General features: G+C 32.0%; 1 protein-coding gene across 1 annotated transcript in view; it reads right to left on the bottom strand.

Moving 5' to 3' along the window:
- Positions 1–16,412, bottom strand: part of ANOS1 (anosmin 1) — a 228,090-nt gene that overhangs the window by 66,914 nt on the left and 144,764 nt on the right. Inside the window, exons 5-6 of the mRNA XM_016424798.2 lie at positions 11,148–11,332; positions 6,863–6,992 (exon numbers count right to left, since the gene is read on the bottom strand). Coding sequence (XP_016280284.1) covers positions 6,863–6,992; positions 11,148–11,332 — 315 coding nt within the window. The remainder of the gene's footprint in view (positions 1–6,862; positions 6,993–11,147; positions 11,333–16,412) is intronic.

The raw sequence follows: 16,412 nt of genomic DNA on the forward strand, positions 1-16,412 counted from the left end.
AAAACTGAGCAATGGTTCCCAGACAAAGAGAGACACTGAAGCCTCTGAAACATTTGCTTTAAAAACTGGCCTGCCTAAGAATTTACTAAGTCAGATGAAAAGACACTGCTATATATACTTTAAAAAACTAATTACATAAAAACAGTTTTGGTGTACAAATTGGATGGTGTTTGAAGTGAAGAGAAAGTGAAAGTGATGTCCTTCTCTGTCAGCAAGCAAATGATTTCAGGGGCAGGGTTTCCCAAATAAGTTATGTCCATTTCCATTCTTTTTCATTGCTATACTATTAGGTTCAATACATTTCAATTCAACGTATATGACAAAACACACTGTTCTAGGTTCTAGAAATACAAGTTAGCATAAGCCTTACTATCAAGGAAGCTTGATATATACTCAGCAGATGGGAAATGACTTTTACATGGACTAGTATTATTCAAAATGGGCTCTTACAAAACAGAGATCTAGACAAAATATTACAGAGAAGTTTGAGAGAAGAGAGAAGACTTTCAGCTACAGAGACAGAAGAAGCTTATATGAAGAATATAGTCACTAAGTTTACCTTTGAAGAAAGATACTGCTTTCATCAGGCATCAATGAAAGTATGCATATCCTTGGTATGGTAAGAGACTTATACAACTTGGCAAAATGGGGAGGCATTAGGTTTATATTTGGGACTACGTGACAGTCCATTTTGGTTAAGACACATACATGAAGGTTAAGTAATATGAATTAAGGCTGAAAAAATTGATAAAAATCAGATTGTGGAAGATCTTACATGCCATGCTGTCATTTTCACACTATCTGACAAGCTAAAAGGAGACACCAAAGGCTTTAAAGCATGGAAAAGGGATGGTTAGACTTATGCAGTAAGCAAGCTTATTGGCAGGGGTAGGGAGGATGGAGTAAGCATATTTGGAAGCATCAGGAAAAGAAGAGCCATTCAAAAGATGGAGTACGTGTTGGTGGGACAAATTCTATTTAAAAAAAAGTAAGGAGTAGGTTCCAGACTGGAACTGGAGAACAGTAAGACAATTATGTCCTCTGAGATGAAAGCAAAGGATGAGCCACACGGATGTACAAGTTTGGAAATATGAAGAATGGAACATGAAGGATCTTAGGATGGATGGCCAAATATCTTCTCAATAAATTAGCAGGAATATAATTTCTAATGGATCAAAAATGGATTTGGAGACCTAAGGAGAGAAGAGATGATGTAGGACATCTACTATTCAGAATATGAATGGGAATAAATCACTAATGAAAGTATTTCTATACATAGGAAAGGATCTAATTTTAACTATATAACATCAATTTCTTGTTCCTCTCTAATGAATGCTAATAGTTAAAACAACCTAAATAAACAAAGAAATGAATAGCTAGATATACTTAAGTAGCTAGATATGGAAATCAAGAGATAAAAACATAAATATAGGTAAATAATAGACAGCTTCTAAATCAATTAAATGAACAAAGATTTAATCTGACTCAAGCAATCTAATAATTCTACCAGATCAAAGTATATATCAAGTCCTCATAAAGAAATTTCTAGTTAGAAAAGAAAAAAACCTGTTGGTTCATTGTAGAATGGCCTATCTTTTATTTTGATTTTAGAAAGTCATTTAGTCTTTCAGTATAATTGTACCAGATCACACTGTTTTCAGTGTTCACTTTGAACCATTAATTCTAAAAGAAGTCCTTGTGCTTTCCTTTGTGTGTGGCATACCATATCATGTCCATACCTGGGCATCTGTCCTAACTACTATACAGCTATGCAGAGCAATAAATTCTTCCCTCCACACCCTTGATGCCCTAATGATTTGGGTCATGCCTATCACAAACTATTTCTCATAAATATGTGACACAGCACTATAACATTGTTATATTTCTTGACAATAAAAAATTAACAGAAATATCTCCAGCTGCTCCCTTGCTTAATAATGGGAGAAATGTCATTATTTTAAGGCACTTCATTTTTTATACACCAGTAAAACTATTTATGATCTTTTCATTTTTAAATGCTGTAATTGATGTTTTGTGTTCAGATACATCAGTCACTTCCCAATAAGCAAAATCCCAGAGAACCTAACCATTAAAATAACAATAAGAAAAATTCCCTAAGATAATGACTATGATTAATACTTTTATACTCTATTGTTTGTTAATAGGAAGAAAGGATCTGTTTTACCTTAGTAATCTGGCTATTACATTGTCATTTATTTTTTATTATTTTAAATCCTCATTTCAAATTTGTGTATCTTGTTGTTTTAGGGGGCATATAGAAATTAAATTTAAATTAGTTGATTTTATCCTTTAAGAAATTGTATTTTAAATCCATAAATAACAATATAGCAGAATAAAGGTGAATGTGTGTGAGCGTATGAATAGCGTTTTCTATATAGCAGAATAAGGCAGAGCCTTTGTATTTTAGACTTGTTTGGGAATTTATAGACCATCAACTCCTTCTTATAAAAATGTATAAAAATAAATCTACATTTTACTCTATTGTGACTCTTTTTATTTGTTCTTAATGTGAAATAGGTACAGTTATTAAAGTAGGTGTTTTAAAGGGAAGAGATATCTTTATTGCCTGTGAGCATTTGCCATTGTTGTGTGGAAGTCTGTGAAGACAAACTATAGTATGCTAAGATAAGTTATCTCCAGTTTCTAAATGAGGAAATAGACAAAAGGAAGAATAGGACATTCCTTAATCCCCAAACCACAATTCTTCAAGAATTGTATGTATCATTTTATATCTCATATGTTAATAAGATGAAACATAGCATGGCTAATGAAAATACATTGTTCAACCTTATATTGCATTTGTTTCTAATAATACTGATATAGTTAGCTGATACTATAAGGAATTAGCTAACGGGACCTAGAGTTTGAATTACTTTCTGACCCTACCTACACTCTAGAGGGAAACAGCAAATAATAAGATAACCAAAAGGTAAAAAGCAAGAGATATAAGGAAGAAGTTGAAGAGAACAAGAAATATAGTAATCAGCTGATAAATAGTTTTAAAAACCTCACTATACAAAGAACACGATGGTTTGAGAAATTGGGAAAAGTTTACACACTTAACTGGTTTGATAGTTTTAAATGAACTAAATAATAATCATCCTATTTAAAGAAAATATCAAACCAAATTTGCATTTAGATATAACTATATGAATAAAACATCAAAGACTTTGAATTTCCTATGAAAATAAATTCTATACCCTGTTGTATTTGAGGCAGTATGACTAAAATAAATGAAATGGACTCTATACATTTCTCTTCTAGCATAATTTTGCTTTAATAAAAATAAGTGCTAAGTGGAAAATATTCACTTTTTCTTCCCTTCCTGTCCAGGCTGCACTGTTTACTCATCTCCACAAGATTTTGTCCATCATGCCATTATGAACCTCTTAACTTTGAAAGCTCCCTCTACCCTTGACAATTTCTTATATTTAAGAGTACTGCTCCCATGTGCTGTCCCTCTTCTTACTGGCTAGATCCTTTAAGGACCTCAAATTTAAGGAAGAAAACCTGTATTGCTGCACTGTTAATCCATCTCCACTGGGCTACAAAAACCCCATGCTGGGTACCCCTCCCTTTTCAGCTTCTTTTCTTCTGTGTTGTCTTTCTCCATTAGAAAGTAAGATCCTTAGGTGGAGGTATTGTCTTTCTATATTCTTATATTTTGCATTACCAATACTTGACAGAGTACCTGACACATTGTAAGCAAATAAGAAATTATAGTTGATTGACAACACAACTAACAATATACATATTTAGTGCCTACACAACTAAAGTACACTAGATAATTGTTTATCCTTCAATGTATACTATCTAAACTAGGAATTACAATATTTTTTGTAAATAGTGATTTTTAAAAAATTCAGTCCTATTATTAAATTAAATATCACAAGTAGCAGAGTTTAATTATTGGAACCATAATGAGTCAAAAAACTGGTTCAGGAAAGAAGAGGGAAACAAACAATGGACCATATTTAACATAAGAACACTTGCTATTTCTTCCTCATATGTGCACATAAAATAAATTTATTTTCTTATTGGAATACTGCTATAATAATCCAATTACAAAAGTCTTTAGATGACTTGATATTCAATCAATATATATATGGTAATGGAAAAGTAGATGGTTTCTGGCTACTATAATGAGATTTATTCCTTCCTAAATTATTTTCCAAACTATTTTAAAACACATTCTTTTAAAATCAAACTTAAAAGCTAATACTTTTAGAAATTCACAATAAATATGAATTATATTTTCATACTGCCCTGATTGGAGAAATGAATGAAAAGGATTTACTAGGGCTAAACATGTCTTAATAGTAACGGAAAGGTTGGATCTACCCCTGTGACTATAGAAATGGTTTCAAGTATATTGGAAGTTCTACCTCTCTACCTATTTCTCCTCAACTGCCTTTAATGAGTCCTCAATTAATTTCTAACATGTATATGTTTCTTGAAGTTCATTCTTAGGGTCTCTTCCCTTCATATGCTTTGACATGGTGATATCATTCAATCAGTGATTACTTCTATGAAGGTGATTAGGAGTTCTATATATCTATCACTAAACCTTTTTCTGAGAACCCGATTCAACTTCCTTTTATATGTTTCCACCTAGATATCCAACTGACTTCAAATTTAATATATCCTAAATAGAATTCACTATATCCACCCATACCACCCATACCACACATCTGGTGCCCTCTTACAAATATTTCTGTTTATATTGATGATACCACTTATCTTTCTAATCATTCACATTTAAACCAAGTCATCTCTAAGTCTTCTCTCTGTCATCTTCTAATTCCTATTAGTTCCCAAGTGTTGTCAATTCTAACTTATGATAAGCAAAATTACAAAAAAGGTAAAACTATCTTTATATAGTCATGCTCCTTCACATACTATTTTCTTTCTATGTATAATTTCAGGAATGAGATATAAAATTATTTTTTAGGATATAAAGTCATATAATGAAAATTAAACTTTAACAGGTAGCAGGGTTTGGGGTAAAAGCAAAAGACATATGACTCAGATTTTGGAGTAATAAGAAAAATAAAACATACATTTTGGAGGAGGAAAGACTTCCTTTAGATTATATCACATGATAATTGCCTACTCATAAAATTCCTTTCGGAGAAATGAAGAGGACCATTAAAGTCCTATTAGAGTTCAGCAATATTTGCCAAATCTGTTGAACACAAAATGTAATGCCAAGTCTAAATTATATTGTCAGGTCACCAAAACTTTGTGTGGCTCTCTCTGCATCTGTCCATAAGAATAACAATTATAATGAGAGACTAGTAGCTGATTGCAGCACCCCCCATATACAGAGTTAAAGAGTTGTCCTATGAGAATAAGTTCAGAAGGTTCACATAGTTAATAAGATAGCAGTAATGTTTTAACTAAGTATAGACCAAGATGATGTTTGAATCTACAAATATAGATATAATATATGCTCTAACATTATAATATTTTTCTATTGTAATCTGCCCCATTTCAATCAATTATTTCACTCTGTCCTCTAAATGATGCAAAGCACCTGGAGTGAGACAGATCCTTCTCTAAAAGGTAAATTACACTCAAATCTACTTGATGTTAAAGGAAATCATCAACCTAATATTCAAAAAACAACTTACTTGAAAAATAAATCACTCCCATTTCTACTCTCTTCCTTTACTTTCTGAATAAAAGTATATTGGTTCTTCTATGTTGCTTCTTTTAAAAGGTTAGCGATCTATCTCTCATGCTATATTGAATCCTTAGTTTTAAATTGCATCTATTATAAATACAATACATGTTCATGAAGCTCGCAGAGTAATTGACAGAAATTGTACATAATAGAACAATATAATGAGGCTGATTGTTAAAATTTGGCCTAAGGAAATTTTTTTTTCTCCATCAAGTCATTTTCTCCAGTCAGGCAGCCAAAATACTTTCATAACACAAGGTGCAGAATTATTTGCAATTATGCAAATTAAACTTGGACTTTTCACTATTTGTTGATATCACCATCCACTGGAATAAAATAAAATCTGAACAATTAAGATAGGTAAATCTTGAAGAGTCCACAAATAACACAACTGAGCCTGTGGCTATGTATGGTCTAACAGCTGTATCTTGATGACCTATCCAGATGGCTATATAATCAATTCAGAGCACTGTGGATTGAGCAGCAGGGAATTTATGTGAAGGAGCCTGATGTTCTGTTGTGTTTGCCATAGGGTCACAGACTAAATGAATGCTCCTTCCTTCAGCCAATTCTTAAATGTAATATAAAAACTTATAATTTGTATATCAAGTTGTGAGATTAATTATTAAATGTGAGAAATTAAGTAAAATTAATGAAGTCATAGAAGAGATATAAAGTCTTAAATTTATAAATTGAATGATATTATTAAACAAAATAAAAATTGAGACAATAAAGCTTCTATATTAATTACAGGGATAGATATTTATGAAATCAGTGATGGATGTCTATCTGACCAAACCTAAAATGTATTGTTTCCAAATCAAATGAATAGAAACTTCATACTTTGATCTATTTTGTCACTGAAATTGACTCAAAGATTTAGTTTATTCAAAGAAGACTTTGGGTTGGAAAATGTGGGTATGAAACCTCCTTTCAATTTTTGTCAAGCCTCCATACAGATAAAAGAGCACATCCTCAGCCATAAATTTGCATGGCAACTTCAAACAAATCTGAACCTAATGCAAAAATGAATGACTAAATACAGAACACCCACCTGTTGGAAATCCATAAATATGAAACATTAAAAGGGCAAAGTTGCATTCCATATGTGACTGAGTCGAAGGTGAGTGTCAAAGGCAGGAAACCAACACTAACCTTTAGAAGAGCGGAAGTGTTTACTGGGTGCTGTGAAGCCTCTTGTTCCATGAACATTAACGGCAGCCACTCGGAACTGGTACCACCTGCTAGGTCTTATGTCAGACAGTTGAACTCTCTCATCAGTAGTCTGAGGGGGAAAATGTCATATCACACACAGGCCCTTTTTATTCTGGCATGTCAATTGGGTTTATTCAGACATCCACCAACCAGTTGGCCAATGCACCTCAGTCTTGACCTGTAAAACCTTTGCCCTTCCAAATAAATACTTCTAATCATTCTCAATTATAGAAACTGATGTCAGAGATCAAAGGAAGTCTTAGGGCAGAAGAACTTTCAGGGGAAAAATTAAGTTGAACCTGTGCTATTGATAGTTTATCTCAAGGAGTTGTTTAAAAATCTAAAGTATTGATGTTCATAATAAAATCTCTAGAAGCAAGTTTTATAACATTTGGATGCTATTTTCTTTATTTGAATAGTTACAAAATTCATATACAAAGTGTTTATTTTGAAGTTAGAGGGCAAATTAAATGGCTGTATTCATGAATTTATTCAAATAAAATTATAGGAAGTTAAAACTATGGATTTTTCTATGTACATAATTATCTTCTGGGGTAATGAATAAATTAAGATTTCTCTTTATTTAAACAAGGTTGTAAAACAAAGGAAATACATTGTAACACAGCATACCATAGACTGAGCTCAAGAAGTATTAATAAGATAATATAATATACTTTCTTCTCTTTTTACCATTCACAATATTCAAAGATTATAATAACTATGCCTTTCCTCCACAAATTATCTGTGGCTTAACATGCAAAAATTATATATACTTTAAAGCATTTAATTCCTACTTCTAATTGGAACTTTATTTTTACATTTCTAGGAATAATCTTGCACCTGAATTTAATAAATCAATATAGTTGGCACTAGTTCTCATTTATGTGTGGTAGCTAATGACATTGATTTATGACAGGGATTCTTAATCTGAGATCTGTAAACTTTTAAAAAATACATATAAATATAAAATTATATTTAATTAATTGATTTATTTATCAATGCTTTTTGTTTTATTTCATATATTTAAAGAACTGCCAAATAAATCCATGACACAAATACCCTGATTTGTAGGTAAGTACTTAAATGCAGTTGATCTAAAACATGAACATATTTCTTTCAAGTACAAAAAGTGTTTTGTTTTTTTTTAAATCTAACTAAAAATCATTGTCAAGCATTTCAATTACCCGTGGAAGTCACAGATAAAAGAAGACAAATAGAAATTCCTACTGTACTTCAGAATGTATTTTAGAAGAATTCAAAATTTTATATCTCTCCTAAATATCATCTTAAGCTTGAGAAATACCATAAATACGTGTGTGTACATCTATCTATCTATCTATATATGTATATATATATATATATATACTCATAAACAATTACAAGATGTAAAAGCAAAGTTAGAAAGAACTTTGTCTGAAACAAAACATCAGAGATTTTTTAGTAGATTGAATGATCAGTGAATCTATAGTAAAACAAAGCAATTAAAGCTAATACATCAAGGGTCTACATAAAGAGAATATGTCCAGAATAAAGGATTCTGAGTCCAACTGAACAATATCTTTGCCAGACTACAACTAGAGTGTTAAAGTCAGTTCTGCACAGCAGAGTTTAAAAAGGACATTTTTTGAGTTGGAGGATGTCCAGATAAGGCCAATCTGAATGGTGAAGGGCTTTGCATCCCTACCATATAAGGATCATTTGAGCCAACTAGAAATATTCATTATGAAAGTTATGGAGACATTGTAGCCATGAAAAAGGAATGAGGCTTTTCAATTTGACCCAGGAGGGCAAAACTAGGTTAGGTAGAAATTATAAAGAGGTAAATTTAGATTAGGTGTTAATTTTTACAACTTTCTAATAAACAGAAGTTTCCAAAACTCTTAATAGGTTACATTGGGAAAATAGTTCTCTCTCATTCATAGAAAATCTTTAAGTCTAAAAGATCACTGGAGAGGCAATTTTAGTGGTTATTCTTTTGGGCATACAAGAGATAACTTTGCAGTCCCAGTTCTGAAATCCTATTATTTTGTTATAAATCTATTTGAAATCATAGAATAATACCCAAAGAATCTAGCAGACTGATATAAATATGCTCACATGCAAACATGAAACATAGACATATGCATGTATGCATTTTGTAAAGCATGGAATTATTTCCAAAGACTTGCAGATAATAAGGAAGAATTATTTGTGACCTTCATTAGGGGAAGTAAAGAATTCAAAAGTTCTTCTCTGTAAAGAGAATAAATAAATTACCATTCATTAAGATGTAATGATTAATCCCTCAAATGTTAATAATTGAGAAAGGAAACCACATAAGTGTTCATCATAGCTCAGCATTTCTGATTTGGTCTAAATCATTCTGAGTATTATTTGCTATGAACCAAGGGAAGAAGAGGTTTGTCTATTTTCTTGTCCTTAAAATTAATTTCTGTTATTTATGTGATATTATTTTTAGAGAAAATTTTCTCACTTCTCCATTGTTTTTCTTTTTGTACATATCTCTGATTTCCTTGATGTAGGGTAAACATGTCAAACATACATGTAAACACCTGCTACACTATAGCCTACAATACTCCCAAGTATGCCCAATATTATGTTAAATATAATTGGAAATTTTTAAAATAAACAAAAATACAGTAGAACATGAAAATATAATTGTTATATGTAGTTTTTCAAGTGTGTATGTAATCCCCAGAGATGATTCTATATGATGTATTGCCCCCCTTGCTATTAAAGTTTAACATTATTGCCACAAGAAAAGGAAACTCCCTCTACCAATCAATGTTAATACTCCACTAAAGAGTTGCCTGAAGGCATTAAGAGATTCAGTGACTTGCCAAGGATCATACAGTATGGCTTATAGCAAGCCCTTAACTACAGATCTTCCTATCTTTGAGGCCAATTCTGTATTCATTGAGCTATTTTCCTTCTCTTATTCATATTACAATCCTTAAATTCTTTCTGGGTAGATCTCTAATTCTTCAAAGATAATGCTTTTGAGAAACTAGTTCAGTGAAAAACTAAATTCAAAGAACTTTCTATAGTCCTGGTAAAAAATAAAATAAAATCGAAATCTGGGCTACCCTACCATTTAAGTTTGAAGTGATTTAAAAAAAAATTATAGATGTAAGTGCAAAGAATTCATTCTAGTTGTTAAAAAAAATGCACGAATCAGCTACACATTTAAAATGTATCTTTCTTCCCCTCCATTTATTTTCTTGCAGCTGGTAACCCATTTAACAACTCTTTAAGGGAAAAAAAATATTTTGCTTTCCTCATCAACAAGGGAGAGGAGGAAGCAATGTTAAGATAAACGTCTGGATCATTGCCATCCAGGTGGGCCATCGATACTTTAAGAAATATACTGAAACAAGGAAAGCACTTAGTCAAGATTTATGATCTGTTGGCTGCTTCCCATTAAGTAGTTTGGGGATATGCATCTCACATTCATTCATCTCAGATACTCAGGAGTGAGAAAAGTATACATTAAACAGAAATGGAAGAATCATGGGACAAATTAACAATTTTTAATTCACCAGTCCAACCAATGTTGTATTGCTTATTTACTGTAGATTTCAATTTGACTTGTAAAGAAATGTGGCTCTTACAGGACATTAATTTCTCTTATTCAGATATACTACATTTTCTACCATTTTTTTTCAAGGAAATAAAGTTTGAAAAATCAGGAAGGGATCGTAAGACCAGCTAGTCCAATTCTCTCATTTTACAAATGAAAAAACTGAGATCTACCAAAGGAAAGATAATGGTTCTTTGGTCACAGAGCTGCATCATTGTACTAAAAAAAAAAAGACAATTGACTCTATAATTATAAGAGCTAGGTTCAAATCCTGCAGCTGATGATTCCTATCTGTATGACACTGGGCAAGTCACTTAAATTTTCTTAGTCCTCAATTCCCTCATAGGATGGAAAAATCCTTTAAATTCTCATCCAATTCTAACTAGCTCTGAGATTCTATGATTCAAAAGTCAGGTCTGTTTACTATTCCACAAAGGACTAAGCCAATATTCAGGGTTTTCCCCTTTCTTTATTATCTTTTCCTCTGAATGCATGTGTTAACTCTTTCAGTACCTGATGTTAGTTACATCTGTAGAAGGAGTATCTTGAATGAAGTAAAACAAGTTAAGGTTTATGTGAATGGCAAAGGTTCCCCCCTCTCACCAAAGAAAAAAATTTAAAAAATAGCTCCCATAAGGGACTAACCTGTGCCACAGTCTGCCAATTTGTAGCATCATCCTCACTAGGATGGATTCCATAATTCCATCTCCTCTGAACCACATATATTACAGGCTCAATTGAAATATTAAATTTCGAGGACCACTTGATCTCCAGCTGTCCAGATTGAAGTTCTGTAAATCGTAACTCTTTCCTAGGCTTCAGAGGAACACCTGAAACATGACAACATAGAAAAATATGTCAATTAAAACAATCTGCATGTGACTTCAGTTGAGGTGAGCATTTAAGGAAGAAAGCATGTCAAAGGGAAGAGTTAATCATAAGTCAATTAGTCTGCTAGTTCCCTTTAAAAAAGTGGACCCTGAATATTAGTTTTGTTAAAGTATCTGACAAAAATCTCACTCTATGCCATGGTAAACACAAGCTAAAGTTTAGGGAGATTGAACTGTCACTTATTCCCTTTCTTTTTCTTTAAGGTTCTACTGACAGAACGAAAATACTGCCAATATGAAATATATTTCCCAGTTAGTTTCAATTCTGTCATTGTACTTAGGGAATAAAAAATGCTCATGTACTAATGTTCTACAAAACAAAATATGTGTGAGTAAAATATTAGAACAAAATGAAGTTGCAGATAAGGAGGATGTGGAAAATTATTCAATTTTAATTGGCTAATGAGTCAATTAACTCTCTAGATAATCAACAAAATAAAGAAATTAAATCCTGACTTGTAGTGCTTGTCAAATTTCAAAGAGTAAATGCTCACACTAAAAATTTTAACAGTCAGATCATGAGTTGATTGTTATAGCATAAGTTGCCTCTAGAATATTCCTACACATATATAAAAGAGAACATATACTACAATATCGTGATCAAACCTCTGTTTAAAGATGTCTAAGAAGGAAGATCCCACACTACATGCTGTGGAAGTACATTATACTTTGGACCAATTTTTCCTAAGTTTAATATATATTTCACCTACTTATCCTTGGTTATCCAGGCTATGGCTAAGCCTGACAAGCCTGATCACTCTTTAACATTACGGTACTTTGAATCCTGGAAGACAACTAAAATGCCAAACTTCAACTTCTCTTTTTCCTGATACCCAATTCTTCCCTTCTTTGTTGGTAGTATGATATCACATGGAGGAAAACAGAACTTTATGATATAAGTAAAGGGATATTACAAATGAAGAGATATTGAGTAAGTTATATGATTAATCTGATTTACTTCTAACAATGTTTTTTTTTTTTAACTTGGATGAAGTAAGAAGATTGTCCACTTTTCTCATACTCAAGAAGAACCTTCTCTGAATTCTTGAAATAGACCATTCCCTATGGCACTCCAAAGCAATAATCCTTTAAAGTAAATAAAACTATAGTAAATACTGTAGCTGCTGAAAGAATCTGAACTCATCAGAAGTAAATCCCAGCACCCAAATCCCTTTCTAAAAGGTTTTAATCTTGGATATCATTCAGCAACCAACAGCCTTAATCTAAAGTAATGAGCATCATGGACTATGTCAGTTCAAATTTCTTCATTTAAAAATCTCTCTTTAATTATGATGTACAATAATCCTGCAATTTGCATGTTAGGAACGATTCCATCTGCTTTGCATTAGGGTTAGTTGGATTCACTTGATTGGAAGTAACTCAACCTCTCTGGTGTATGTAATTGTGTGCAGATGGATCCCAGCAGCACAAACAACTGAAGCCGGTACAAGTGCATTAGAGTCTACTTTTGTAGAATGAGTATCATCAATTTCATAACCAGATGTGTATACCCAATCACTACTTGATGTGCTTTTCATTATGTAAATTATGAGGCTTTTTCATTATTCTTGGACAAATTAGTTTTCTGAAATCTATCCTCTTCTGCTGAAGAATTATTTTAAGTCTAGCTGTAACAATATAATATCAAAAATGTGTTAAATAGTTTAAAAAAAAACATGAATGAATGCCAAGAAGTCTTGTATAATCAAAGGTAGCAGTAACTTGCTGGTTTGTAAATGCTAAACATACTCAATATAAAGAAAGTAATGGAACAATCAGTACAAAACAGATATAGATGTGTTTTATTTTTCTTCTCAAAGCTGAAACATACAATATATTATTAAAATATAAGTTGCTAATTCGATGATTAATCACCATTTAAGCCTGGGGCATTAGAGATTATTTAGCACCACCTTTTTAGTTTAGAAATGGTGAAACTGAGGAACAAATGAGTTCAATAGTTCTCTTTTGATAGTTCCGTGAGAGCAGAAAATTATCTCTCTTTTTTTTTTTCTTAGCACCTCCAGAACCTATGAAAATATCTGGCATATAATAAGTGTGTACTTCTTTTACAATTAGGACATTAACACTTGCTTTGCCTACTTCATAGGTTTTTTTTTCCTGTGTGTGCACATGTATAAGTGAAATATACTAATGTCCATAGCAAATTTCTAAAATTATTCAAAAAATAAGTGTGCTTAATAAATGCTTATTAGTTTATTAGTTAATGGTCTGAGGTCAGAAATGGAGAAAATAAACATCTATTAAGTACCTACTATGTGTCCATAGTAAATTTCTAAAATTATTCAAAAAATAAGTGTGCTTAATAAATGCTTATTAGTTTATTAGTTAATGGTCTGAGGTCAGAAATGGAGAAAATAAACATCTATTAAGTACCTACTATGTGTCCATAGTAAATTTCTAAAATTATTCAAAAAATAAGTGTGCTTAATAAATGCTTATTAGTTTATTACATGGAATTGGCGTTCCATGCTGTAGATGAAACTGCACAAAGACAGTAGTCACTCTCAGTCACCGAGAGACTACCACTATTACTATAGTTTATTAGTTAATGGTCTGAGGTCAGAAATGGAGAAAATAAACATCTATTAAGTACCTATGATGTGGGCCAGAAATTGAAGTAAACATTGATATAAATTACCTCATTTGATCCTCAAAAACTCCCTAGGGAGATTCTCATTTTACATTCTAGGAAACTGAGATAGGAAGAAGTCAAACGATTTGCCCAAGGTCACTGATTGTAAGTAAAACTGTCTGGATTTCTAAGTCCAAACTCTGCAGTTTCCATTGTACCACTTCAGTGTGTCTAAGCAGTAAAAGAACAATGTTGGGATTGGAACCAAGTCTTCTAACTTCAAATCCAGTAGGCTTTCTCCTCTTACTTCTAGACACACTACCATCCCTTTATGCTAGTTCATAAATATAATAAATGCCCCAATTATAATTGATTATATTTAAATTACTAGATCATCTGATCTAAGGTATGCATGTAATATAACATATATGAGTTCATGGAGCTTATAATGTAATATTTCAAGTCTCCCTCATATAACTGATAGGGATACTTTCATCACTGATACAAAGTGCAACTCCTTTATACCTTAGTGGCTGGTCATCATGAATATCTTGGGCAAAAATAAACAAATTTTAAAAATCATCATCAGGTGACCAGCTCTCTAGTGCTTAACCTCTTCACACTGACTGAGACTGGCTCTTAAGATTACAGAAATATGTAATCCATCACTTTACTTTCATTGGAAACTTTCCCAACCTGGTACGTAGGTCCTCACAAAGTTTGATCTCTGGAGTTTCCTCATCTTTAAAATAGAGAAAGTAATAATTTTACTAAAGATGTCACATTAATGCTGATGAGATAAAAATAATGTATTCAAAAATAAAAAAAAGCCCTGTCATCATTTTAAAACACACTTTAATGGTTTGTTCGACTCAAAAATCATTCAGGAAAATTCAGATACACAAATGATAAAAATAAATGTATGATTTTTCAATGAAACTTTTTTTCATTAGTACTAGATCTATAATTATTTAGATTGTACTCGGTGTAGTGGATAGAGAAGAGGGCTTTGAGCTTATACTAGCTTAGTGACTGTGAGTGAAGTACTTAATCACTAAATGCCTAATCAACTCTTTAAGATGATAAATTGCTTAACAGTTACTGTTCTGCCCTGGAAGAGGAAGTTCTCTCACTGAGTGCCCTATGCCTATAAAGTTATAGCTATAATATTTTCAAATGTAATTTCAAGTTTATGTCCTCTTATACTGAATACCATCAATAAGGTCAAGTAGAAAATTTAGTGTATAGTCTGATGACAACATCATTGTATTGGACTTACACCCGAGTACTAATTCCACATCTGTATCTAATTAGTCACTCATTTTGTCTGGTCCTCAATTTCCTCAGCTGTAAAATGGAGTTGAATGGAGGGAATGGAGTTGTTGAACTTAGAATCAGGAAAACCATGACACAAATCCCACCTCTAACATTAGCTCTTTGACCAAAGGGAAGATTCTAAATTTGAGTGTCACTTTTCCCCATTTTACAAATGGGGATAAAAGCTACTTCAAAGAGTTCTTGTGAGATACAAATTAAATAATGCATGAAAGTTCTTTGTAAACTTTAAATGCATATGTACTCTGCCTTTCACAATGGCAGTTTTGAAGTACAAAGAGAAGGATTCAAGGAGAAGGAAGAAAAGTAACATTTTTTAAGTGTATAGATTTTACATAGTAAGGGCCTTCCCTCAGTAGTAACATTTTTTCATAATGAAATGTCACTAAAAATTACCAATAGCATGAAGACAGGAGTTTGGGAACTAAAACACTGGTCTTTAAATCTCTTTCCATCTCTAAGATCTTATATTCGTATTACTATAGAATCCCTTATAGGAAAAAACAACATTTCCCTCAAAAAAAGTAAAAATGATTTTAATATTTATTTTGTTATTTTATGTTTAATATATCATATTGTATTTATTCATTATACATACTATATATTTTATATTATACATAATATATTGCATTATTTATTTTATTAACTGCTTAATATTATGAAATTAATATTTCCATGATTTATTATGCACCTATTAAGAATAAGTGCTGGGGGCAACTAAGTGGCTCAGTGGATTGAGAGTCAGGCATGGGGACAGGTGGTCCTAGATTCTAATCTGATCTCAGATATTTCCTTGCTGTATGACCCTGAGCAAGTCACGTAAAACCAATGCCTAGCCCTTACCACTCTTCAGCCTTAGAACCAATACACAGTATTGATTCTAAGATGGAAGGTGAGGGTTTAAAAATAACGTGCTGTTCCAGATACTGGAAATGAAAAGACTACAATTTGTATGTTGCAATGCTTTCTATTGATCATCAGTATTAATTTGGCTGATAGAATTTGCTTTCTGGTATTCTTTCTGGTCTCATTTAGTACCTTATCACATTCATTTCTACATCTTGCTTAAAGCTAGACATTTGACTTCAA

The sequence above is a fragment of the Monodelphis domestica genome, chromosome 8 (assembly GCF_027887165.1).
Source record: "Monodelphis domestica isolate mMonDom1 chromosome 8, mMonDom1.pri, whole genome shotgun sequence".
Lineage (NCBI taxonomy): Eukaryota > Metazoa > Chordata > Mammalia > Didelphimorphia > Didelphidae > Monodelphis > Monodelphis domestica.